This window comes from Parasteatoda tepidariorum, chromosome 1, assembly GCF_982258835.1.
Source record: "Parasteatoda tepidariorum strain Cologne lab strain chromosome 1, Ptep-v5.0, whole genome shotgun sequence".
Taxonomy (NCBI): domain Eukaryota; kingdom Metazoa; phylum Arthropoda; class Arachnida; order Araneae; family Theridiidae; genus Parasteatoda; species Parasteatoda tepidariorum.
In genome coordinates this window covers 128,111,146-128,134,530 of record NC_141755.1, presented here as the reverse complement: position 1 = coordinate 128,134,530, position 23,385 = coordinate 128,111,146, and the positions used below count along the sequence as shown (strand labels likewise).

Here is a 23,385-nt window from a genome sequence, read left to right as displayed (position 1 = left end):
TAAAGATGCATGCCTTGCACTCGGTTTGATGGAAGACGACAACCAGTGGAAATGTATGCTTGCTAAAGCAGCACTGAACTGTACTGCAAAGCAAATTCGTCTACTATTTGCTATAGTATTAACTACATGTATCCCGGCACGTATAGGAACGTTATGGGATAATCACAAAGATTCGATGACTAATGACATACGGTATCAACATCGCACACGTTGCAACGATCTAACGATAGCATTCAGCGATGCTATGTGCAATGAAGCACTGATTGCTATTGAGGATCTTTGCATTATTATTGCGAACTTGCAACTCAGTCATTTCGGTATGCCTTCGCCAAATCGAAGTGCATCTGATTTATTAAACACTGACATGAATCGTGAACTTCAATACAATACGATAGAAATGGCAGCGATTGTTACTCGCAATGCTCCACTAATGAATGAGGAACAAAGGAACATTTATGACCGCATTATGCTCGCAGTTTTGGCTGAACAAGGTGGATTTTTTGTGGATGCACTAGGTGGAACTGGCAAAACATTTATTATTTTGTTAATTCTCGCTGAAATGCGATCAAATAATGGCCTCACGTTGGCCGTTGCATCATCTGGCATTGCGGCAACTTTATTGGATGGAAGCAGAACAGCTCATTCAGTATTTAAGCTGCCACTAAATATTCAAAACAAGATGCAGTGTGCAACATAACCAGATGCAGAGCGCAACATAACCAGATGCAGTGTGCAACATAAAAAAAGCAATCGTCTATGGCCACAGTGCTGAAACACTGTAAAATTATCACCTGGGATGAATGCACTATGGCTTACAAACATTCGCTTTAAGCGTTGAACAGAACATTGAAAGATATAAAAAACAATGACAAATTATTTGGCGGCACTCTGTTACTCCTTTCAGGTGATTTCAGACAAACACTTCCATTAGATTGGCATTTGCAATGACAAGGCCAAACAATGTCTGTTTTTGTCTTAGATTTGAGCACACCATGTTTTTCACACGGTGTGCTCAAATCTAAGCATTCACACGTGGATAATAAGCATTCATACGTGCAATAATTCATACGTGGCATGCTCTCGAGTGGGCAAACCATCCAGTTTATTTGTGTTAGCTAAAGATGGAAAGACAAAAAATATTGTACACTCCATTGCACTAAGAGATTAATATTGTTGACTAATACTTTCAGAATTCGTTGTATACATAATTTATAAAAAAAAAGTTACAATAAATTAAAAAAAACTATTATTTGGTGTGCTGTTATTTTCACATTTTGTCACCGTTCACAGCGCTCCATGCCTCTTCCACTCATATACGCACACACTTACTATAAATAAGATGTATATTCATACTCTAGAAATAATTCATATGGCAAAACAACGTTTGCCGGGTCAGCTAGTATATATATATATATATATATATATATATATATATATATATATATATATATATATATATATATATATATATATATATATATATATAACACATATATATATATATATATAACACACACATATATATATATATATATATAACACATATGAACTTTCACTTGAAATTATTTGTCTGACATGAAAAATAATTAAACTTATGTTAGTTTGAAGAATCTTATGGGGACTATACAATTTTTCTTTAAAAAAAATATATAAATTTTATATTATTCATTCTAAAAAAAAAATGTCTTAAACATTTTGTTTTATGTCAGGATCTGCAAGACTAACAACTCCAAAAAATGACGTTATGGGAACTTAAAAAAACAGTGGTTTTTAGTTTATATTTAACTTCATATTATTTGACTTATGTGGAAAAAGTGATTCAATTTATGTTAGTGTGAGTAGAGAAAATCTTAAGAACTGTATACATTTAAAATATATATGTATATATATTCATTTATCTTTAAATTATATTCTTATAGAACCTATATAAAAGTGTTTTTATTTTTAGTATTCAAAGTTATAACAAAAATCTAAGGTAAAATATCATATTTTTGAAATACATTACAGAAAGTTTAAGCGTCATTAGTTAATAAACAGATTTTTTGTTTATTTAATTTATTAATTCAATACGTTAAATAATATTTTATTTGCTAGAGACATGTTAAATAAATAATACTAGTGGGCTGCGCCCCCTGCTCGCTAACGCTCGCCAACTCCCCAAAATTGCTACGCAATCTTATAAGGTTTGCTTCGCAAACCAAGCTCGCTTCACTCGCTACTAACTTAGGTACATTGCAAATGCACAAAATTCTAAGAATTCAAAACAATCATTCAAATCCATATAAAAACTTTAAAAAAAAAATTACATCTTTTTAGTTAATACTAAGTCATTAAAATAAATTTGAATTCAAATAAATGACATGTAATTCGTTGAACCTATTAGAAATGTGCTATAGTATAAAATCTTAAGATAAAATTTCTAAAACTGATATTTCTTTAAAAAGGTTTAAATTTTGGCTATAATTAAATCTATTAAAAATTGAAATAAGCAATGGAAAAACCTGCGTAAACAAAACATTGAATTTCGGAAGAAATCACATTTGGTGAGAATGCTCTCTCTTGTCAGAAAATACAAAATAAACTGACCTCAAATAAAACTCAAAAGACTTCGAATCAAATAATTAAGGAAACTACTATCACGTTTAATATAAAAGGAAGACTTATTAACAAAACAGTAAAATTACAGCATCGCAGTTCCAAAAAACAAATCTCTCACTCAATCAAAAAAAAAAAAAAAAAAACAATTTACATTCTAAATAGTCACCATAGCAACCACGAAACTCTTCTCGTTACCATCTATAAACTAATATACTATAATAAATAAATTATTTAACAAAAAATACGATGCGCATAAGCACATAATATTTTACACTCTGGTTATTTCCGTTTCCGTTTTTAAAAGCGCTATATGTTGAGTCACCACAGCTAGATTTGGCATGTGACATTTTTAGCTGCAATGATTGGTCGATTTTCTAGCGTTGCCATTCAGGGAGTTGTAATGAGATTCTTTTTTATCGCCGTGTAAGAGAAATATATATATAGATTTTGTGTTTTTAGATATCAATGAATGTGATGCTTCTTCATGTTTAAATGGAGGTACTTGCATTGATCTCGTGGATGGTTATCGTTGTCTCTGTTCTCCTGGATGGGAGGGCGCCACTTGTCAAAAAGGTAATTTTTCATTTATATTATATTACCGTCATTCATCCAATTTAGGGTCTACTCATGCTCTACTCCGTACCCCTTACATTTTGAACCCAATCCAGAAGACAAGGAAACTCCTGGATCAGTACCCCCAGAGGTATTCATTTGTTACGGGAACATGGAGGACTTTGCGACTCGACAGATTTAACGCGCATCAGTCCCCATTTACTACACGAGGAGTCTTTGGCTGATCTGGGATCGAACCCACGAACTCTTAGACATGGGCCCTACCCACCTGGCTATCCCGGCCTACTCACGTATCTTAATAGTATAACCATCTTTGAGCAGTCGACCCAACGTTTGGGTTTAATACTACTCATGTTCAACTCCCTAGCCTTGTCATTTTGAATTCAATCCAGAAGACAAGGGATCAAGTATTGAGAGAAATTGGCCTTCGTGGAGGACTTTTTGATGAAACTAATCAGCATTTGCGTTACATGGAGAGGAAGACCACGAGAACCTCCCACGGTTATCCTGACGGCAAAGAGATTCCAACCAATGATCTGTCTACCACTGTGGATACTTCACGTCAGCACTATTGTCTGCACCGACATGCGGATTCGATTCGACCAGTCATCGAAGGAATTCGAACCCTATTCACCTCTTTGGAAGGCGAATGCTCTATCCCCTGAGTCATCCCGGCTCCATGGGAGAAAATGAAATTATTTTTTTAAAATGCAGTACAGCCAGCCAGGGCCATCTCAATGAACTTTCTCCATCGGGCCTATCGAACACCGATCGAACATCCATCGGGCCTAACGATTGGCCTTTAATGTCTCTGCTTACGCCAGGGATCGCCTACCCACCTATTCCTGGATGTAAAAAGGTCACCTTTTAAGCAGATCGCTCTGGTTGATTTACTGAGCTGATAAACCAAATGCAATAAATGTAAATTTAGATGTAAGAAGATAGTTCTTTCGGTTGGTAGCTCAAAGTAAGGTGCATCATCCAGTTTGGTAATCTCTGCCAGGGCCCGACAAGTTGGGGCCCGGGGAAGAAGCTCCTTTGGGGGCCCCACTACTTCAGTAATGAAGGTATTTAATATGGAGGAATTTAAAAGTACTTAATTTTGAGGTATTTAAATTTTTCACCTCATTGTAGATAACAAAAAAATTGACTAGAATCTAAAATAGCTATAAAGTCGCGCGTCCCCCAATGGTCAGACGAAATATCATTCTGTTCATTTTATTTTATTGATTTTATGATAATTCTATGTCCATCATGCCAAATGCAGTTTTCTGATTGCTAACTTTGTCATCAACCAGCGAAAAATTCATATCCTTGCTGACATCAGGGCCAAATTTACGCAATGACGATGGCTCACTTACTGTTTCTCTAAGATAGGTACTCTGCCAGACATTCGTCTGGAGCTGTGGCGGTGACTATGGAAACGAGGTATGATTATTTCAAGTAGGGGTGCGGGATTTCTTTTTAGGACTGGTTTCGGCGAGAGAAAAGGAGACCTCTTCATCGAAGCTACCCTCCCTAAAATGCCCTCTTCTTGTTTCCATAGCACCAGACTGCCGCAGACTTAGTGGCGGTCAGAGTACCTATCTTAGACAAACAGTAAACCCATCAGAAACCTGTATTTTTGTATAATATCGCCTTTTGCATTATGTAAAAATACAGGCATTTGATTGGCCAAATGTGTCCATCGTCATTGCGAACATTTAGCTGAATTCCGCGCTATAAAGTCATGGATTTACGAAATATAGATTGTGTTCATACGAATGAAGCCATTTCATGGGTTGATTTTCATATCCTTCCACTATGTTTCGCGAAATACTTTTCCTTCTTCAGCATTCATATTTATATTAAAGCCAGACATTATACGTTCATAATAAAAATGAATATAAAAATAAATTATTATTATGTAAATACATTAAAAATGCCTGCTAGTGAAAATGAAGAAAAAAACATCAGTGGTCGCCATAGCAACGCGCGCACACTGCTCTCTTGAACGCAGTTGAAACGTGTGTATCCATTTTGCCAATGGGTTGGGGGGAGAAAAAAGCTTAAAAAGTATTTGTAATGTATTTCCCCTAATATTTCTTGCAGATAGTGACGAGTGTGAGGAAGAGCCGTGTGTGAATGCAGTGAGATGTGAAAATCACGATGGTTCATACGAATGTCTGTGTCGAGAGGGATGGGAAGGAAAGAATTGCACCCTCAACATAGACGATTGCATCGGACACTGCCAGAATGGTGCAACATGCATCGATTTGGTCAACGATTACCACTGTGCTTGCCTTCCAGGATTCACCGGCAGGGATTGTCAGACCAACATCAATGAATGTGCCAGCAACCCTTGCACCAATGGTGGAGAATGTGTGGACTTGATTTTCGGTTTTCGTTGCATTTGTCCAGTTGGATACAAAGGAATACGATGCGAGGTAGGCTCTGTTATTTACACAAATTGCATACCTTCTTCACTCTTTAAGATAGTCACTGGCCACATTGTTAGATGTTCAGGTGACTTATTGTTTGCATTTGTTTACTCTCTTGTATCACATGGGTGTGAACATTGCAATAAATAAATACAAATTAGGAAATCTCTTGAATGAAATGTATGTTTAAGTGTTGCCTATAAACGCGTGCAAAACATGTCATTATTCAAAAAGTACAGTGGGGTCTAATTATTACATAATATAATACCTGGTGTAATAAATATTCTATATAATATATCGTCTCATGTATCCAATCATTGAATTTACATTATACGTCATCTCATTTTACCCATTGATGCGCGAAGGTAAAGAAGTGTTGAACACTATCACCAGATAATTAATATTTTACATAGAATCTTAGAGTGCGTCGAATAATATGGCCATCAGGGACTGTATTCTTAAAGAATTCGTTTTTACCTCCAATTAATAGTTTATTATTGTTGTATTGTTGATAAAGAGAATGGATGTGTTAAATCCGTGAATGGAAAAAAAAATTCTCGCCTAAGGTACCCCTAGGTGAGAAGTACCACATTTTTTGACGCCAATTGTGTTTACGTGCAATGCCTTGAAAAATAAAATAGAACCAAAAACAAAATACAATTAAAACTAAAAAAAACAAAACCTGTAATCCGAAAAAACTATAATTAGAAAGGAAAAAAACTATAATCCGAATAAACAGCATTTTTCATCAAAATGAAAAGAGAAAATAACGTAAACGTGGAAATACGTGTTATCTAATATGCATAGGTAAAGAAAAAATATCGTCTTACCTTAGATAGAAGTTCATTAATGAAACAACAGATCCATTTTGGAGTAAAAATATATTGGAGGGTGCCCCCTTGGCGAAATTGCCTTCTTTGTTGGGTGCTATTCCTGTTCGCGCGCAGCACCGTGCAAACAGGAATGGCAGCCAAAACATAATGAAATTTCACTAAAACATCGGCTAAAATTAAATTGCAACGGAAACAATGAGCGCTAAATTATTAAATCCAATAAAACTTTCATTCATACACCAGTCAATTACTGTTTTTCATTGTTATTCAAACTTAAGATTTATCTTAAGAGTCAGAAGTAAAATTAACCTTAACAGCCGACAGCCAACGTAGAACTAACTGACCTCTGAAATTACATACCGTTGAACATTCAAAAATCACGAATTTCATCTGAACCAATAAGAATCACGATTGGGTTTCCGAAAAAAAAAAGTATAGACGTTCCCATACATAAAACAGCACGCCCTGCCTGGCAATCAACCACGATCACAACTTGGCGAGAATCAAGGGGAACCCTCAAATACAGTCTAACCTTCATTTTGGTAATAATCCAAGACGCATCTCCAAACAATTTTGCGTAAGTATTTAATTTTATTACTGGCGTTGATCAGCATTTTTGGGTTGCACGACTATCAACATTCAGTTCGGTAGCTTTGTTATTTTCTCTGTATAGTAAAGGGTGACTGGTGCACGTTACAAAGTCCTCCATATTCCCATGGCAAATCAATACCTCTGGGGTTACTGATTCAGGACTTTTCTTGTCTTCTGCATTGGATTCAAAAATACAAGACTACAAAGTTTAACATAAGTAGTCGTCAACCCAAAATTGGGTCGGCTGTTCAACGACGGTTATAAAATAAAAACAAGCATTGGACCCTTTGTGAAGGACCTTTTCGTTCGAACTCCGTTACATAGAAAGGAAAATCGCTAAAATCTCTCAAGGGGATTCGAACTCTGTCTAAGATATTTTATGTCAAGCATAGTGGACATGGGAGGAGTGCGGATGAGCCATCACTGAGATTCAAACTTAGGTCACCACTTCTATTTCTTCTGCGTAAGTTACCCCTTTTTAACTTCTTCTATGCTTACCTGTTGTTTGAGCTGTCTCTTCATGAGCAAGAAAGATTTATAGGATTTTCTTCAATTTAAAAAAATTATTGCTTTCTGAAATTCTGACAAATTCTTGACAAATTTATCACATTTATTTTGCTCTGAATATTTACAATACTATAAGACGCAAGAGTCAAAGTTAATAGGGAGATTTTTCAAATTTACGTTACCTTCCGTAGGTAAGATTTTAAGTGCCCATCTAGAGAAAAGATATCAAACTGAAGTAAGTGAAAATAAGAGGTTTTGCGAAAAATCCGTAAGTTAAAATCGCTCGTGTAATGGAATATCATTTTTTAAAAAAACCACAAAACAAACATTTACAATAAATGTAGACTATTTCTACAACGCATACGATTCAAAATGCTTTTACTCTACGTAAAACTGCGGCTCTGCGAGCAGAAAATTGTAGATTATAGACTTTGATGAATTCAGCGGTAAAGAATGCGGCTTATTATTACTTAAAAAAGATGTTATTGAAACTCCGTTTGATTATTTAATTTCTTTTAACTAAATTGTATAGTTAAAATAAAAGTAATTTTAAATTAGCGAAAATATATCAAGTTTCTTATGGAACTATAGTGCAAATAGACAACCATAATGTTAAACAAAAACCAACAAAATTATATCTTTATTGAATGGTTGTAAGATGACACGATTCATTTAATGAATACCTTTCCTCAAATTCGCATTCCATGGTTCGAAGGTAGGTTTGTGGGAAGCGTAGTTATCCTTCATCTGTGAAAGGGTACCCCCAACATAGAATCGAGTCAACATGTCTTATATACTAGGTAATTGTATTTTTGTAGTGGTAGATACACTATAGGTTTAAACAGGAAACAACATTTAACAGCTATAAACAGCGTGCTTTGTAGCGTGAATCACGCCAACATAACGTAGCATCTAAATTGAAAGCAAACATGCTCAGTTCCATCATGGGGGGGAGGGGCTAATAAAACAACTGTCAAACATGATTCTGCAAAATAAAATATTGTTTTTCTTCTCTTCAGGTGGACGTGGATCTTTGCAATCCCGATCCTTGCCAAAATGGTGCTTCCTGTTTCAACATGAATACAGATTATTATTGCCATTGTCCAGATACATATTTTGGAAAGAACTGTTCTTATACTGAAGGTATCTTTTGTTATTTATGTACATGTCATGACTACCCTTGACATAAAATGGTAAAAAAAAAATATTTAAAAAAAAACGTTATCGCAAACCCCTATTGGAGAAAGCGGGATTAAAACCAGTCGAAACCTTTTAATAATTGCCTCCCACAAACAAACAGGTTTTAATAGCCATAATGACAGCAATGTTTCTTGTTGAAAGTCACAGATTTTATGACAAGGGTTTTATATACAAACTGAATACCCGTTCTTCATACTGTACAACACAACAAAATCATGCACAAAACACACACTGAATGAAGCTAAATGAATTCCAATATTTTTTATTTATTATTATAATTTGCCCTTTCAGGTTGCTTTACATTATTAGATTAAGCGAAACAAGTTTATCTCATTTTGAAAAAAAATATTAACTGTATTCAGTATCTTTGACGTGATTCTGTTACTCGAGGTCAACTGATTTTCTCATTGGCTTATTTCTTTTGAGGGCCCATGAAAAACTACAATAACTATATTCCCTGTATTGATGTAGTGTTAATAGTTACCAATGTGCTAATATAATATCTTATGTCATTATCTTTAGCACCTATTGAAACTGCACCCATTACCACAACAAAATGAGTGCTAATTAGCCGAAATTAATTTTGATTTATAGAGTGCGTCGTTTCTTTTTTATTTCATTTGGTAACCAAAATAAAGCAGAACAACTGTGAAGCAATGGAATTCTGTTTGACGAAGGAAACAATGTAGCTTAAAAATCTGTCGATAGATGGCGTTATTCAGGATTCACATTGTCTGGAGATATGCATATCACTCTCCTATAAAAATGCAGAGCTCTTTGACTCTAACTATGAAGGATTTGCTCTTGGAAGTTTTTCTACAAGAACGACGAGTGTTCACTTTAGGAAGTTTCGGACATCCATAAAATCGGGTTCACAAATGGTCTGACAAAAATGATTGCTAAAGTCGAAGAGATTGGACGTGAAAGGGGGTAGAGGAAGAAATCTAGTTTTGGCAGTAGAAGATGTGGCATTACAAGATCAAACGAACAGTGAAATCAGCAGGGCACATGCAGATCACAACGGTGCGAAAAGTCTTATGGAACATCTTAAGCTGGAAGCACCCTAACAAGATGTGCAGCAGTTGCTGGAAGTTGACAACGAAGAGAATCTTCTGGGGTCTGACAATTGCAAGACTCTGTAAATAATCCGTCCCAGCTACAGCCTCTGTCTGGTGCGGCAGTTTTTATCGTTGTTCCTTCGAGGAGATCTGTTACCAGCTCCGTTACTGGCAAGCGTTAGGGAGCACTTTTGCGTGTCCTAACGGCACTACGCAATAAATGGAGCTTCCCCACACATTTCTACTCCTGTAAAGCAGCTGCTGAGTGCTCGCCCGGTACCGCCATGTTAATCCGACTTAAACCAGTGTGATTTCTGGTTTTGGGGGTAGCTGTAGATAGAAGGTTGTCTACAGTGGGTGGATTGAGAATCCGGCAGACTTGAAGGCAAGCATCACACACCCTTAGCCATTGCATCAGTACAGATTCCCTCTGATCTGTTGCGGAGCACGCCCTTTCGCGGTCTGCCAATCAGTAGCGGAACAAGGCACATCGAACAACTTATGCCTTAAAAATCAGTAAGATGTTTGATCCATGAAAGTCTTCTTCTTTTTGGCATTATCACTGTTCTCGCTGTACACACGTATTCTTGGTTTCTTCGCTAATTTTTAATAAACTCCTGAACTCTATTGTTTCCTTTTGGCTAACAACATTCCTGTGTGTGTAAGGAATACATTTTCAGTCTTTTCCTTCACATTTCTATGAAACTGCCATCTGTCGGCAAATTTTTGCAAATATTCTTTTTACCTCCCCCAAATAAAGTTCCGTTGTCTCCCGATTGTTCTGCTAGAATATCAGGTTATTCTAATGAGTAGCTTTAAAATGATCGATTTCTGAAATCGTAACTTTAATTATAATCACTCTGTGTGTGTGCCCGTAACATATATATACAATTCATCACAATTCTTTTTCGTCATTCTAAATCAAAAATGAAATTTACAATTGCTAATTTGTTAAAATTTATTTCACTTAAAATATTGTCGAAACACTATTGTGATGTAGCATCGAGAAAATTTTTAAAAAAATATCTTTGTTTTAGGAATTGACAGCTGTTTAGCGTCTATCAATTCAACAGGTGGTTCGCATTTTGTGAGGAGCAACGTTTGCGGTGAGCACGGAAAATGCATAAGCGAACCATTTTCAGATTTTAGCTGCGTTTGTGATCCTGGATTTACGGGTCGTTATTGTCACGAAAGTAAGTAACTATGAAGTTAAAATAAAGATTGATAATCCTTAGCAGTAATAAGTTAACTTTTCCTACATTCCGTCTATTTTTTTAAATGAATTTCTATTTAAGTAAAATAAAAGTTTCATTATTTAGGTCATTTTTTCAATGGGAAATTTTTTATTGTCTTACTTACTTTTTATTGCCGCGATTGTTCATATATACAGGGTTATTCATTACTCCCTCCGGGGTATCAAAGAGCGTTATGGTAAAAAAGAAACATATGAAATTATTCAAGTTTTACATTACAGGTGTTCTTTGTGTGAAACCCTTGGTCACACGGCATACATCAATGCGATAGTCCAGTTCCTGCCCGGAGGGAATTATGAATAACCCCTGTATATATATATATATATATATATATATATATATATATATATATATATATATATATATATATATATAGCCGTCGTTGAAAAGCCGACCGACATTTTTGGGCTTACAACTATTACTGCTCAACTCCGTAGTTTTGTCCATTTGAAACCAGTCCAGAAGACAAGGGAACTCCTGGATCAAGTATTGAGAGAAATTTGCCTTCGTGGAGGACTTTTCGATGAAACTAATCCGCCTTTGCGTTACATGGAGTAGGAAATCACGGAAACCTTCCACGGTTAGCCTGACGGCAAGGGGACTCTAATCCATGATCCGTCTACCACTGAGGATATTTTACGTCAGCACTGTGGTCGGTGCGAGCTGTCGCGATACGAATTATTCACAAAAAAAGGACCGTGGTAAAAATAAGTTATTTGAATCCTTAAATTCTGCTTTATTCAGCTTTTTTATATACTTCACGCATAGATTTTTGTATCGAAACTTGATACGATGAGGGTTTAACACGTTTATTGCATGTGGTTACACTCTATCATTGAAAAGTAGTCACCAGTAATGATAAAATCAAAGTCACATTTTCGTATTGAAGAAACCATTTTAAATTTTACATTAAGTTTATTTTAATGAATAATATGTCGTCAGGGAATGTTCATGAGGATTATGGGTCCTAATGTGCCCCATGAAAGCATTGTTCCTGGGTGAGAAACCATGAAAACCTGGGCGTGCCCATTGTTACAGATGGATGGTGGTCATAATGTAATGGCTCTTCGGTATATATATATATATATATATATATATATATATATATATATATATATATATATATATATATATATATATAAGTTCAAAATGAAGATAAAACAAAGGAAAATTATAGACATATGAAAAAGGGGGGGGGGAATAATATTTAAGAAAAATAACAAGCAACGGATTTGAAAAAAAAAGGATGAAATTTTTTTTTAAAAAACCGGAAAAAATAGATATAATCTTTTCATCAGCCCACACTGTCTGATATTGTATCAATATAGCCAAAGCAAAATATATTAATACAATAGTGTGAGGAGCACTCAAAGAATTTTTTTACAAAAATTACAACAAAAAAATAGAACACAATAAGTAAAAGTAACACGTAAAAACAGAAAATAAAATAAAAGAAAAAGAAAAAACAGTATAAAACAAAAACTAGCGAAATCAGATGTACTTCCATGAACGGGAAATTTTTCAAGAATGATATAAAAATGTTTTCGCAACAAGATTGCCAGATTACAAAATATGAAAACAAAAGCGCAAATTGAGTGTAACTTGAGGGGTTTTATTTTAAAGTGCCGTTCTTACTGCATTGCTGAAGTGATTTGTTATGCTGTGCATTGATTTGTTAGTAAACCAAGGATAGGCCCGAAATGGATGTGCGCAAGGTAATATTATATTGGATAATTTAAAAAAGTTGACCATAAATAATTTTAGAAAATAGATATTTATTTAAGAAAAAATATAAAAATAGATAAAATAAACATAAATTGCCTGCTTTGCAAATAATTTCAGCCACGGATTTGCCCGAAATGGATTTGCACATGGAAAAATTAATAAAGAAATTTTCAGTAAATAATTTTACCCACGGATTTGCCCGAAATGGATTCGTACATGGAAAAATTATAAAAATTAATAAAGAAATTTTTAGTAAATAATTTTACCCACGGATTTGCCCGTTATGGATTTGTACATGGAAAAATTTTACAAATTAATAAAGAAATTTTTAGTAGATAATTTTAGCCACGGATTGGCCCGCAATGGATTTGTACATGGAAAAACTATATAGATAAACAAAGGAAAATTTTTAGTAAAGGAATTTTTTAGTAAATAATTTTAACCATGGATTTGCACATGGAAAAATTATACAAATTAACAAAGAAATTACTTAGTAAATAATTTTGGCAACGGATTTACCCGAAATGGATTTGCACATGTTAAAATTATATAAATGAACAAAGAAAATGTTTAGTAAATATATCCACAAAAATATACGATTCATTCAATGATTTTATATAAAATTTTATTACTGTAGTTGGGTATCCATTGTTTTTTTATCAAATTTTGAAAGAGTTTATCAATTTGTCTTTTGGATAAATAAATATTACTACATATTCTTTGAATTCTGTTCATTTCATTAAAAGTGGTATTTAAATAGATGCTCCTAGAAACATTAGAATTCCAAGTAATTAATTAGTTTATTAATATTAAAATCATTTCTTTTATCGTATAAATCAACAAAGCAGATATTTTCCACCTTTATAATACCCAAATCTAAAATAAATAAATATATATATATTTGAGAAAACGAAAAATAAAAGAATAATATGTAATTTGAGGACCAATCTGTGTTGCAGACATCAATGATTGTGCATCTCATCCCTGTCGAAATGGTGGAACTTGCATGGATGGAATAAATTCTTATTATTGCATCTGTCCAGACGGATGGGAAGGAATGACATGCAATGTTGGTAAGTCTTTATTATTAACAAACATATAGAACATTCATTTCGACTGAAATTATTTGATTTAGAGAATGTCCTTCTTTGATGTTACTGTGAGCGGTCCAACGGTGAATGTTGACAGTGTCCGAAATATTATTAGACGCACCATCTATGTAAAATGCAAATTATCACGTGATACATCTGTTTTTGCACTTGTTAACGTTAGTGTAACCATCAGTTAAATGAGACGATGCGTTATATAAATATAGAATGTTTATTACATCAGGTATTATATTATTAGCATATTACACTATAATTGAGCCAAATTATAAGACGCACAGTTTCAATAATGACATGATTTGCACGAGCTTATAGGCAATCCTTTCTAGTTAAACAATCGTGTCATGGGTTTTTATTGACTTCCTGTTTGCATTATGTTTTAATGTTAACCCATTGATACACGTAACGTAAACAAGTGCAGACAGTCACATAAAAACAATGAAGCTGTATCATCACCTGATCATTTAAGATTTTTACATAGAATCTTAGAGTGCGTCTCATAATATGGAACTGCAGTTAAGTGCCTCAGTGAAACCGTTAATGTTTTTTTAAGGTATGCACTAAACTCTGATGGTGTTTCTCCTAATCCATCCTCAGCAGATATATCCAATAAATTAATATCAAATCGAATATAATAAATATTTCGGGCAATGTGATTGTTGGCATTCACCCGACATTCCCTCGTTTATTCACATTATGAAACAATAAATGTAAAACACACCTTGATTGAAGTTAATTTACGTCGCACTAGAGCTGCACAATGGGCTATTGGCGACAGTCTGGGAAACATCCCGGAGGATGATCCGAAGACATGTCATCACCATTTTGATCCTCTGCGAAGGGGATGGCATCCCCCGCTTCGGTAGCCCGACGACCTGCGCGCGAGGTCGAGCACTTTACGGTAGCACAGCTTAACGAGAACCCTACGCAGACTGATCCAAGTGGGTCACCCACCCGCACACTGACCGCAGCCAGTGATGCTTGACTTCGGTGATCTACTGGAAACCGTGTCTTAATGATCAGTCCACTGCGGGACACCTTGATTGATATCATCTGATAAATTGATATCATTTATGCATAACTCAAGGGATCGTTATGTTTATTTAAGTGAATAAAAGCAGCCTCAAACCAGCTTCTTCGTATTCCCCACTTCCCTTAACAATTTTTTTTTAAAGGGGGAAAAAATCAACCTATTTCATTAATAAATACAAAGGAACTGAAACATAATACACAAGTTTTAAGTTGACATTTTATCTGTAAGAAACATTTAATTTACCATCAGGTTTACTATCTCGGGCAAATGAAAAAAAGTTAAATATCAGTCTTTGTATGATAGTTCTTAAAACAACACAAAGTGATATTTTTAAAACGTCAGTGAAGGAATACGTCATTTTTTTGTACACTTATTGCGATGTAAATTCAGCAACCATCGTATATACAAATAGCACAAAACACAGTCCAACAGCAAAACTCCCAAATAAAACTTGGCAATTCACAGCAGATTATGTTTTTTCCTTCTGACCGAGTAAAAACGTCATAAAACCTGACACTTTCTGCTAAGCCCGAGTTTTCTCGGGATGATGCATATTTGCAATCTATAGGTACCCGAGTTAACTCGGGATAATCATGGTTAATAAAAATCGATTAAAATTGTCTGAAGCACAAAAATCAAAATAAATCATTTTAAAATTCTGTAATCAAAATCATTTGATTGAATATTTATGCAGCTTTTTATAAAAAACTAAATAATTTTTTAAAAAATAATTGGTGTGCCTACATTTCAGATAAAAATGAATGTGATTCGAGCCCGTGTCTGAATAATGGAACATGCATCGATGCAGAAGCAGGATTCTGGTGTGAATGCAAGCAGGAATGGAAAGGAAAAACATGCCATTTGAGTAAGAATATGCACATTTCGCTTAACACTAAACATACCAACACTTAATATAATACCTACCAAATGACCGGGCTTTATGCTTCTTGATTGAATGCATGAAATATGGATGTTAGGAATGAAATAAACTAAACTTTATTATCATTAAACAAAATTGTGTATTGACAATTTTTTTGTATTACAAACACAAAAAATAAGAATTTTGAATTCATTTCTCAACGCATTTCCTACATGTACAGGGTGCTTCCATTGTACATTTTCCGCAAACATATTTCTTCCAATTATTACTATTGCTATAATTCTTATAATTAATATTATTTCTTCCAAGAACTGTCTTGATTGTTTCTGGGTAAAATCTAAACAATTAGTTAGAGATGAAGTCAAAACCCAAGTTCTCTCTGTCGTGTCTGCATAATTATTTTTTTTTTAACGGCAGGCACTGAACTTTCGTTCTTCGCCTTGGAAGATGCCGGAAGTGTTACTCATTTAACGTTACCCAGTGGGCACCTGTGAACCTAAGTCACGGAGGCGAGCAACATTACCCACGCCACATACCCGTTTATAGGGTGGGCCACACTCACGCATCACACAATGGAGAACACACACAGAGAGAAACATCCATGCCCTGAGCGGGATTCGAACCCGCAACCATTAGCTTCACAGTCAGGCACGCTGACCGCTCGGCCACCTGGCCGGCGAGTCCGCATAACTATTAAGCATGTTTCAACCAACTGGAACAAATTCTTTGACAACCTTCATCTTAAATACTTGCTGGGTGATCTTTGTCAGAACAACTATTCACTGCTTTAAAAAGAAAGCAAGTGGCTGGCGCAGTAAAGCCATATCTGGCTTTTCTGCCAATCAATGAACCAATCATTTTTTCTTATTCATCTTCAGTTAGCGCATATTCCAAAAACAAACTCAGAACTACTCTAAATGCACCTGTGAATCCAACTGTCAGACAATAATAGTCTATCTTAATTTTAAGATTATTTTTGGATAAAAAAAAAAATGAATTCCTCACATGAGATATCTTGAAAATGTTCTTGTCGGTTAATACAAGTGAAAACAGTGTTCCACTAATGTTCCGTAGTTGAAAGCTTCAAAACTCATTTATAGTAGGAAATTTTTACTTTTAGAACCACTACAGAGTTAAATCTTTCAACAAAAAAATAAACACCTTTTTAGTACTTTTTAAGCACTCAAAAATATTTTTAAGCACTATATACATCGACAAAATGCAAAATAATTTTCAGACTTTACATGATCATGATGAAAATAACTAGTTTCTGACAAAGAACTCTTTACTTGATTATATAGCCATTCAGAATGATCGAGAGATTTTGAGGTTCGATTTCAGAGGGTGGAATGGATCTTAGAGAATGCAGTAGAGTTGCACATGAGAGAATCTCAGCACAGTAGACATCATCAAACATGTAAAATGATGGACGCTTTCATGCACCGAAATAGATAGCTGTTAAATGAATTGTGAAAATGTTGAATAGAACAATGGGAAAATCCCGCTCTTGCATAATACGTGGCAAAAATCGACAGGGTAAAGAAAAAAAAACTCATTTTCGAAAAGGGAAAGTGAAGCACTTTGTAAAAACATGAAAAAAGCACCTTAAAGGAAAGAAAATGGCAAGCAATGTTTCAAAAACAGGAAGGGAATGTGCTATAATAAAAACAGTTTGAGAAACGTGGTTATTCATTGAATCAAGGCTGGATTTACGCATAACTTGGGGCCCCCTAGATCCCACTTTCTTCTTCTTTTTTTAAGTTTTATTTGGAGCAGGGGTCCTCTGATGCCAAAAAAACATTTTTTTTAAAATTCGTTTTTACATTGTCGGGTGCTTTTCAAAATCTAATCGAAGTGTTCACAAAGATAAAATTAATTGTTACTCTTCTAACCAAAAGAGCAATAAAACACTCATTCGACTGATGAAAATATCCCTGCTTTCCTATCTACCACCCACCGAATAGCACTTCGCACTCTGGGAAAATGTTTTTAGCTTCCTTAAATTGTAGCTGCTGTTGTTAATTTACGTCGCACTAGAGCTGCACAATGGGCTATTGGCGACGGTCTGGGAAACATCCCGGAGGATGATCCGAAGACATGCCATCACAATTTTGATCCTCTGCGGAGGGGATCTTTAAATTGTAGCTTTTGTATTGCCAGGACAGTAATTCAATTTCAGAATATTTTGTAAAGGAAAATGGCCTTTCTTGATCGGTTCCCAGAATATAATGAGAGAGTTATAACTGTCGTTGAACAGCTCCGTAGCCTTGTCATTTTGACACCCAATCCAGAAGACAACCTGGATCAAGTCGTGGAGGACTCTTTGATGGAACTAACCCGCATTTGCATGACGTGGAGTGAACCTCCCACGGTTAGTCTGACGGCAAGGGGATTCTAACCCACTGAGGATGTTTCACGGCAGCACTGTGGTCGGCGCAAGCCGGAATTCGTATAGACATACCGGGATCGAACCCCGGTTCACATCATCGGAATGCTCTATCCCCTGAACCATCGCGGCTCTCAATGACGGTTGTAAGATAAAGTAATAATTTGGCCGGGATTGCCTGGTTGGTTGGGTGTTGGGCTCGTATTTGTGTTTCGAATCCAGCCGGCAGAAGAATACCTATGTACAAAATGCTTTCATGTGAAATATGTCAGGGTCACAAAGTCCATCAAGTTCTCATAACAAATCAATAACTCTTGGTACTGATCCAGGAGTTCCCTTGTCCTCTGGATTGGGTTCAAAATTACGGAGTTAAACATTGGTAGTCGTAAACTCAAAATTAAGTCAGTTGTTCAATGGCTGTTATGAAAAAAAAAAATATAACTAATAATCAAATTGTATTTTCTTGTATTCTTTCAAACTCCTTGCATATTTTCTACACACCTTCATAATTTCATATTTCTAAGTCTTATAAATTTTGAGCAGCAAAGCAAAATGTAATGTAACGAAAAAACAATTTAGAAAAAAATTCGCAAAAAAAAAAAATCATTTAAAATTTCAAATGACATATATTCAGAATTTCGGGGGAAAGAAGAAAAAAATCTGTTTAATATTCATATCCAGCATGCCAAATTTTTACTCTGTACTTAAAATGTGCTTCTATTGTAACTTTTTTCCTCATTCAAAAAATGTGTGCAATAAAAGAAGGGTTCTATATTATAGCCTCGTCACAATCAATATATTTAACAATCAAGCAATATTATCTAATTTTTTTGTAATATAATGTTAATACTCAACAATAAAAAACAATGACAGTTTACTTTAGGTTTATAAAAATTGAATTGAACTTATGAGGTCCCCATCATTTTCAGTAGCTTAGGGCCCAGCGAAGCCGGCCCTGCATTGAATACCACCCCAAACAGAATAAAATTGAATCGAATGAATATTCACTGTTATTCATTCAATCTGGAAGTTATTTTCAAAATATGTCTATATTGTATCTGATTTCTCTTTTTTGGTTAGAACACAGTCACTGTGATCTCACAACGTGTCATAATGGTGGTAGTTGCCGTGACATAGGGGATACATTTCACTGCACATGCGCAGATGGATGGACAGGACATTCTTGCCACATTCGTATGACTCTCTTTCATTACTCATACTGAAATTTAAAATGTTTTTTTTTTTAATTCTTTTCACGATTTGTTGTTTTTATTTGGTGTAGGTATAAATCCTAGTTGCAAATCGAATCCTTGTCAAAATGGAGGAACGTGTGTGAACAGTGAGAACAGTTTCGTGTGCATATGCAGAGATGGATATGAAGGACCCACATGCCAATACAGTAAGTCTTTTCATTATGCCAATACTATAGTTAACAAAAATAATGACTAGAGAAGAAAATTATTAAAAGTATTTTTAAAAAAAAAATTTTTTTTTAATTATCTAGAAAAAAATATTAAAAATCCAAAAAACAAAATAAAGAATAATAAAACTTATTAATTTTCTTCGTTTTTCTCTCTTTTCTTTTTATCATTATATATATATGGAGGATGAGGAAAACTCTCACCCCTTCCCCGCTCCACAGCGTTTCCTTTTTGAATCGAGAGACACACTTTTCGTTTTGTTGCTGGAAGGATTAACTTCATGGCCCAGCAAGGGTTTGTGAAAAAGGGGCTGACGGCCCATATACCTGTGTACATCAACGGCCCATACTCTTGTTTACGATAACAGGGCAGACGGCCCATATTTTTCAACTTTCATATAAACATTTTCATAAACTTTTCACATTTCATCACATATGTAAAATTCATTCTATTATTAAATATTTCATTCATTGAAAAAACTTTTCGTTCCTCTACAATACCACACACACACATATATATATATATATATATGTAATACAAGAATAATAAATACTTTTGTACTAATAAAAGAATTAAAACTCTTTCGGTTTCATAAAATGTCTTTTAAGCGTAGAGATATTCTATTTTGGGAATTCAAGGCTGAAAACATACCATAGAATAATAATTAGATTTATATTTCAAAGCCGGAGTTATTTTTAGAATCTTGCCCCTTTTTCACTTCCATATTAGGAAGCATTAAACGATTTTCCATAATGCGTAGAGTTACAAAGGTATGTATGACTGGAACCTAATTACATCATTCTCTGTAGTGTTTAATGCGGGACCGATGGTTTTCGCATGTCTCTTGCTGAATAACATGTTCCAATAAACATCTGCTGGAACCATCCGGAGTTTCGTCCACACCCCCTCCCTTGTGGAGTGGGGATGTGAAATGTTATAACCACCAGCCTAATTTTAAATAAACATTTTTATAACGCATCATGGCTTTTGACTGCATTATTAAAGCTGAATACAACAATGATAACAGGGATGTAGCCCTGTTATTATATATATATATATATATATATATATATATATATATATATATATATATATATATATATATATATATATATATATATATATTTTATCCATTATGCCAATACTATAGTTAACAAAAATAATGACTAGAGAAGAAAATTATTAAAAGTATTTTTAAAAAAAAAATTTTTTTTTAATTATCTAGAAAAAAATATTAAAAATCCAAAAAACAAAATAAAGAATAATAAAACTTATTAATTTTCTTCGTTTTTCTCTCTTTTCTTTTTATCATTATATATATATGGAGGATGAGGAAAACTCTCACCCCTTCCCCGCTCCACAGCGTTTCCTTTTTGAATCGAGAGACACACTTTTCGTTTTGTTGCTGGAAGGATTAACTTCATGGCCCAGCAAGGGTTTGTGAAAAAGGGGCTGACGGCCCATATACCTGTGTACATCAACGGCCCATACTCTTGTTTACGATAACAGGGCAGACGGCCCATATTTTTCAACTTTCATATAAACATTTTCATAAACTTTTCACATTTCATCACATATGTAAAATTCATTCTATTATTAAATATTTCATTCATTGAAAAAACTTTTCGTTCCTCTACAATACCACACACACACATATATATATATATATATATGTAATACAAGAATAATAAATACTTTTGTACTAATAAAAGAATTAAAACTCTTTCGGTTTCATAAAATGTCTTTTAAGCGTAGAGATATTCTATTTTGGGAATTCAAGGCTGAAAACATACCATAGAATAATAATTAGATTTATATTTCAAAGCCGGAGTTATTTTTAGAATCTTGCCCCTTTTTCACTTCCATATTAGGAAGCATTAAACGATTTTCCATAATGCGTAGAGTTACAAAGGTATGTATGACTGGAACCTAATTACATCATTCTCTGTAGTGTTTAATGCGGGACCGATGGTTTTCGCATGTCTCTTGCTGAATAACATGTTCCAATAAACATCTGCTGGAACCATCCGGAGTTTCGTCCACACCCCCTCCCTTGTGGAGTGGGGATGTGAAATGTTATAACCACCAGCCTAATTTTAAATAAACATTTTTATAACGCATCATGGCTTTTGACTGCATTATTAAAGCTGAATACAACAATGATAACAGGGATGTAGCCCTGTTATTATATATATATATATATATATATATATATATATATATATATATATATATATATATATATATATATATATATATATATATATATATATATATATATATATATATATATATATATATATATATATATATTAATAACGGCAGGCACTGAACTTTTCGTTCTTCGCCATAGAAGATGCCGGAATTGTTACTCATTTAGCGTTACCCAGTGGGCACCTGTGAACCAAAGTCACGGAGGCGAGCAACGTTACCCACGCCATACTGCCACAAACCCGTTCATAGGGTGGGCCGCATTCACACAACAGAAGACAACACAGAGAGCGGGATTCGAACCCGCGGCCATTGGCTCCGCAGTCAGACACGCTAACCACTCGGCCACCTGGCCGGCAATATATATATATATATATATATATATATATATATATATATATATATATATATATATATATATATATATATATATATATATATATATATATATATATATATATATATATATATATATATATATATATATATATATATATATATATATATATATATATGGAAAACATGGAAAAAATTAAAATTACAGAACAATGAAAAAAGGGAAATAGAAAAATAGTAATAAAAATCGGGAAGATAATCAAATCCGGAAAATAAAATTTCCGGATTTTCATTAATTTTTTCCCTATTTTTCGGATTTTTATTCTTATTTTTTCCCCCTTATCTCAATTGTTCTGTAATTTTATCCATATTTTCTCTACATTTAGAACTTATTTTATGAGTTCTATTTACTTGCAGCTTATGAGCAGTAAATAAAACTTATTCTTTTTCTTAATTTTTCTTCGTTTCTTTTTGTATTCATATATATATATATATATATATATATGTTACGGCAAATGACCGAAGTCGGTGGTTGTTGACTTTCACCAGTGAATGTCGACAAACACCAAATACGTCGGTGAAAGATCGAATATTTCATTACATTCTTGTACATTCGGACCCTCACCGGTGTATATCAACAATCACATAGTCGCTTTGGTGAATGTCCGAAATATTTGTTATATCCAATTTTATATTAATTTATTCGTTGATATTATTATATTTATTTGATATATTTATATTTATTCTATATTTTAATGCTTACTGACGATAGATTAGAAGAAACATCAGTGTTTGGAGTATCGGGCAAATATATACTGGGCAATGGCACTTGACCTTAAAAAAAACATCAGTGTAGGGCAGGGATGGCGAACCAATGGCACGCGTGCCAGTTATGGCATGCAACACAATATTTTGGGCACTCCACCGATCTCAATTTTTGTTACACTATGAAGCATATGTAAAAATTAAATTAAAATTCACAAAAAGTAAACAAAATAATAAACAAGTATTAATAAAAAATTAAAAATTAATGATAAAAAAACAATTAATAACCATAAAAAACAAGCTAACAATAAATAACAAGTAAAAAAAATTAACAGTCCTGCTTAAAGTAACATCTTACAACCTAACATAATTGTGATGGCATGTCTTCGGATCATTCTCCGGGATGTTTCCCAGACCGTTGCGAATAGCCCATTGTGCAGCTCTAGTGCGACGTAAATTAACAACAACAACTACAACCTAACATAAGTT

The 23,385-nt window shown here is 34.1% G+C and overlaps 1 protein-coding gene across 2 annotated transcripts in view; it reads left to right on the top strand.

Moving 5' to 3' along the window:
- Positions 1–23,385, top strand: part of LOC107436622 (protein jagged-1b) — a 47,491-nt gene that overhangs the window by 13,970 nt on the left and 10,136 nt on the right. For both annotated transcript variants that reach the window (XM_087152602.1, XM_087152601.1), the window contains exons 8-15: positions 3,058–3,171; positions 5,263–5,597; positions 8,542–8,665; positions 10,818–10,973; positions 13,718–13,831; positions 15,649–15,762; positions 19,244–19,357; positions 19,446–19,562. In XM_087152602.1, coding sequence (XP_087008728.1) covers positions 3,058–3,171; positions 5,263–5,597; positions 8,542–8,665; positions 10,818–10,973; positions 13,718–13,831; positions 15,649–15,762; positions 19,244–19,357; positions 19,446–19,562 — 1,188 coding nt within the window. The remainder of the gene's footprint in view (positions 1–3,057; positions 3,172–5,262; positions 5,598–8,541; positions 8,666–10,817; positions 10,974–13,717; positions 13,832–15,648; positions 15,763–19,243; positions 19,358–19,445; positions 19,563–23,385) is intronic.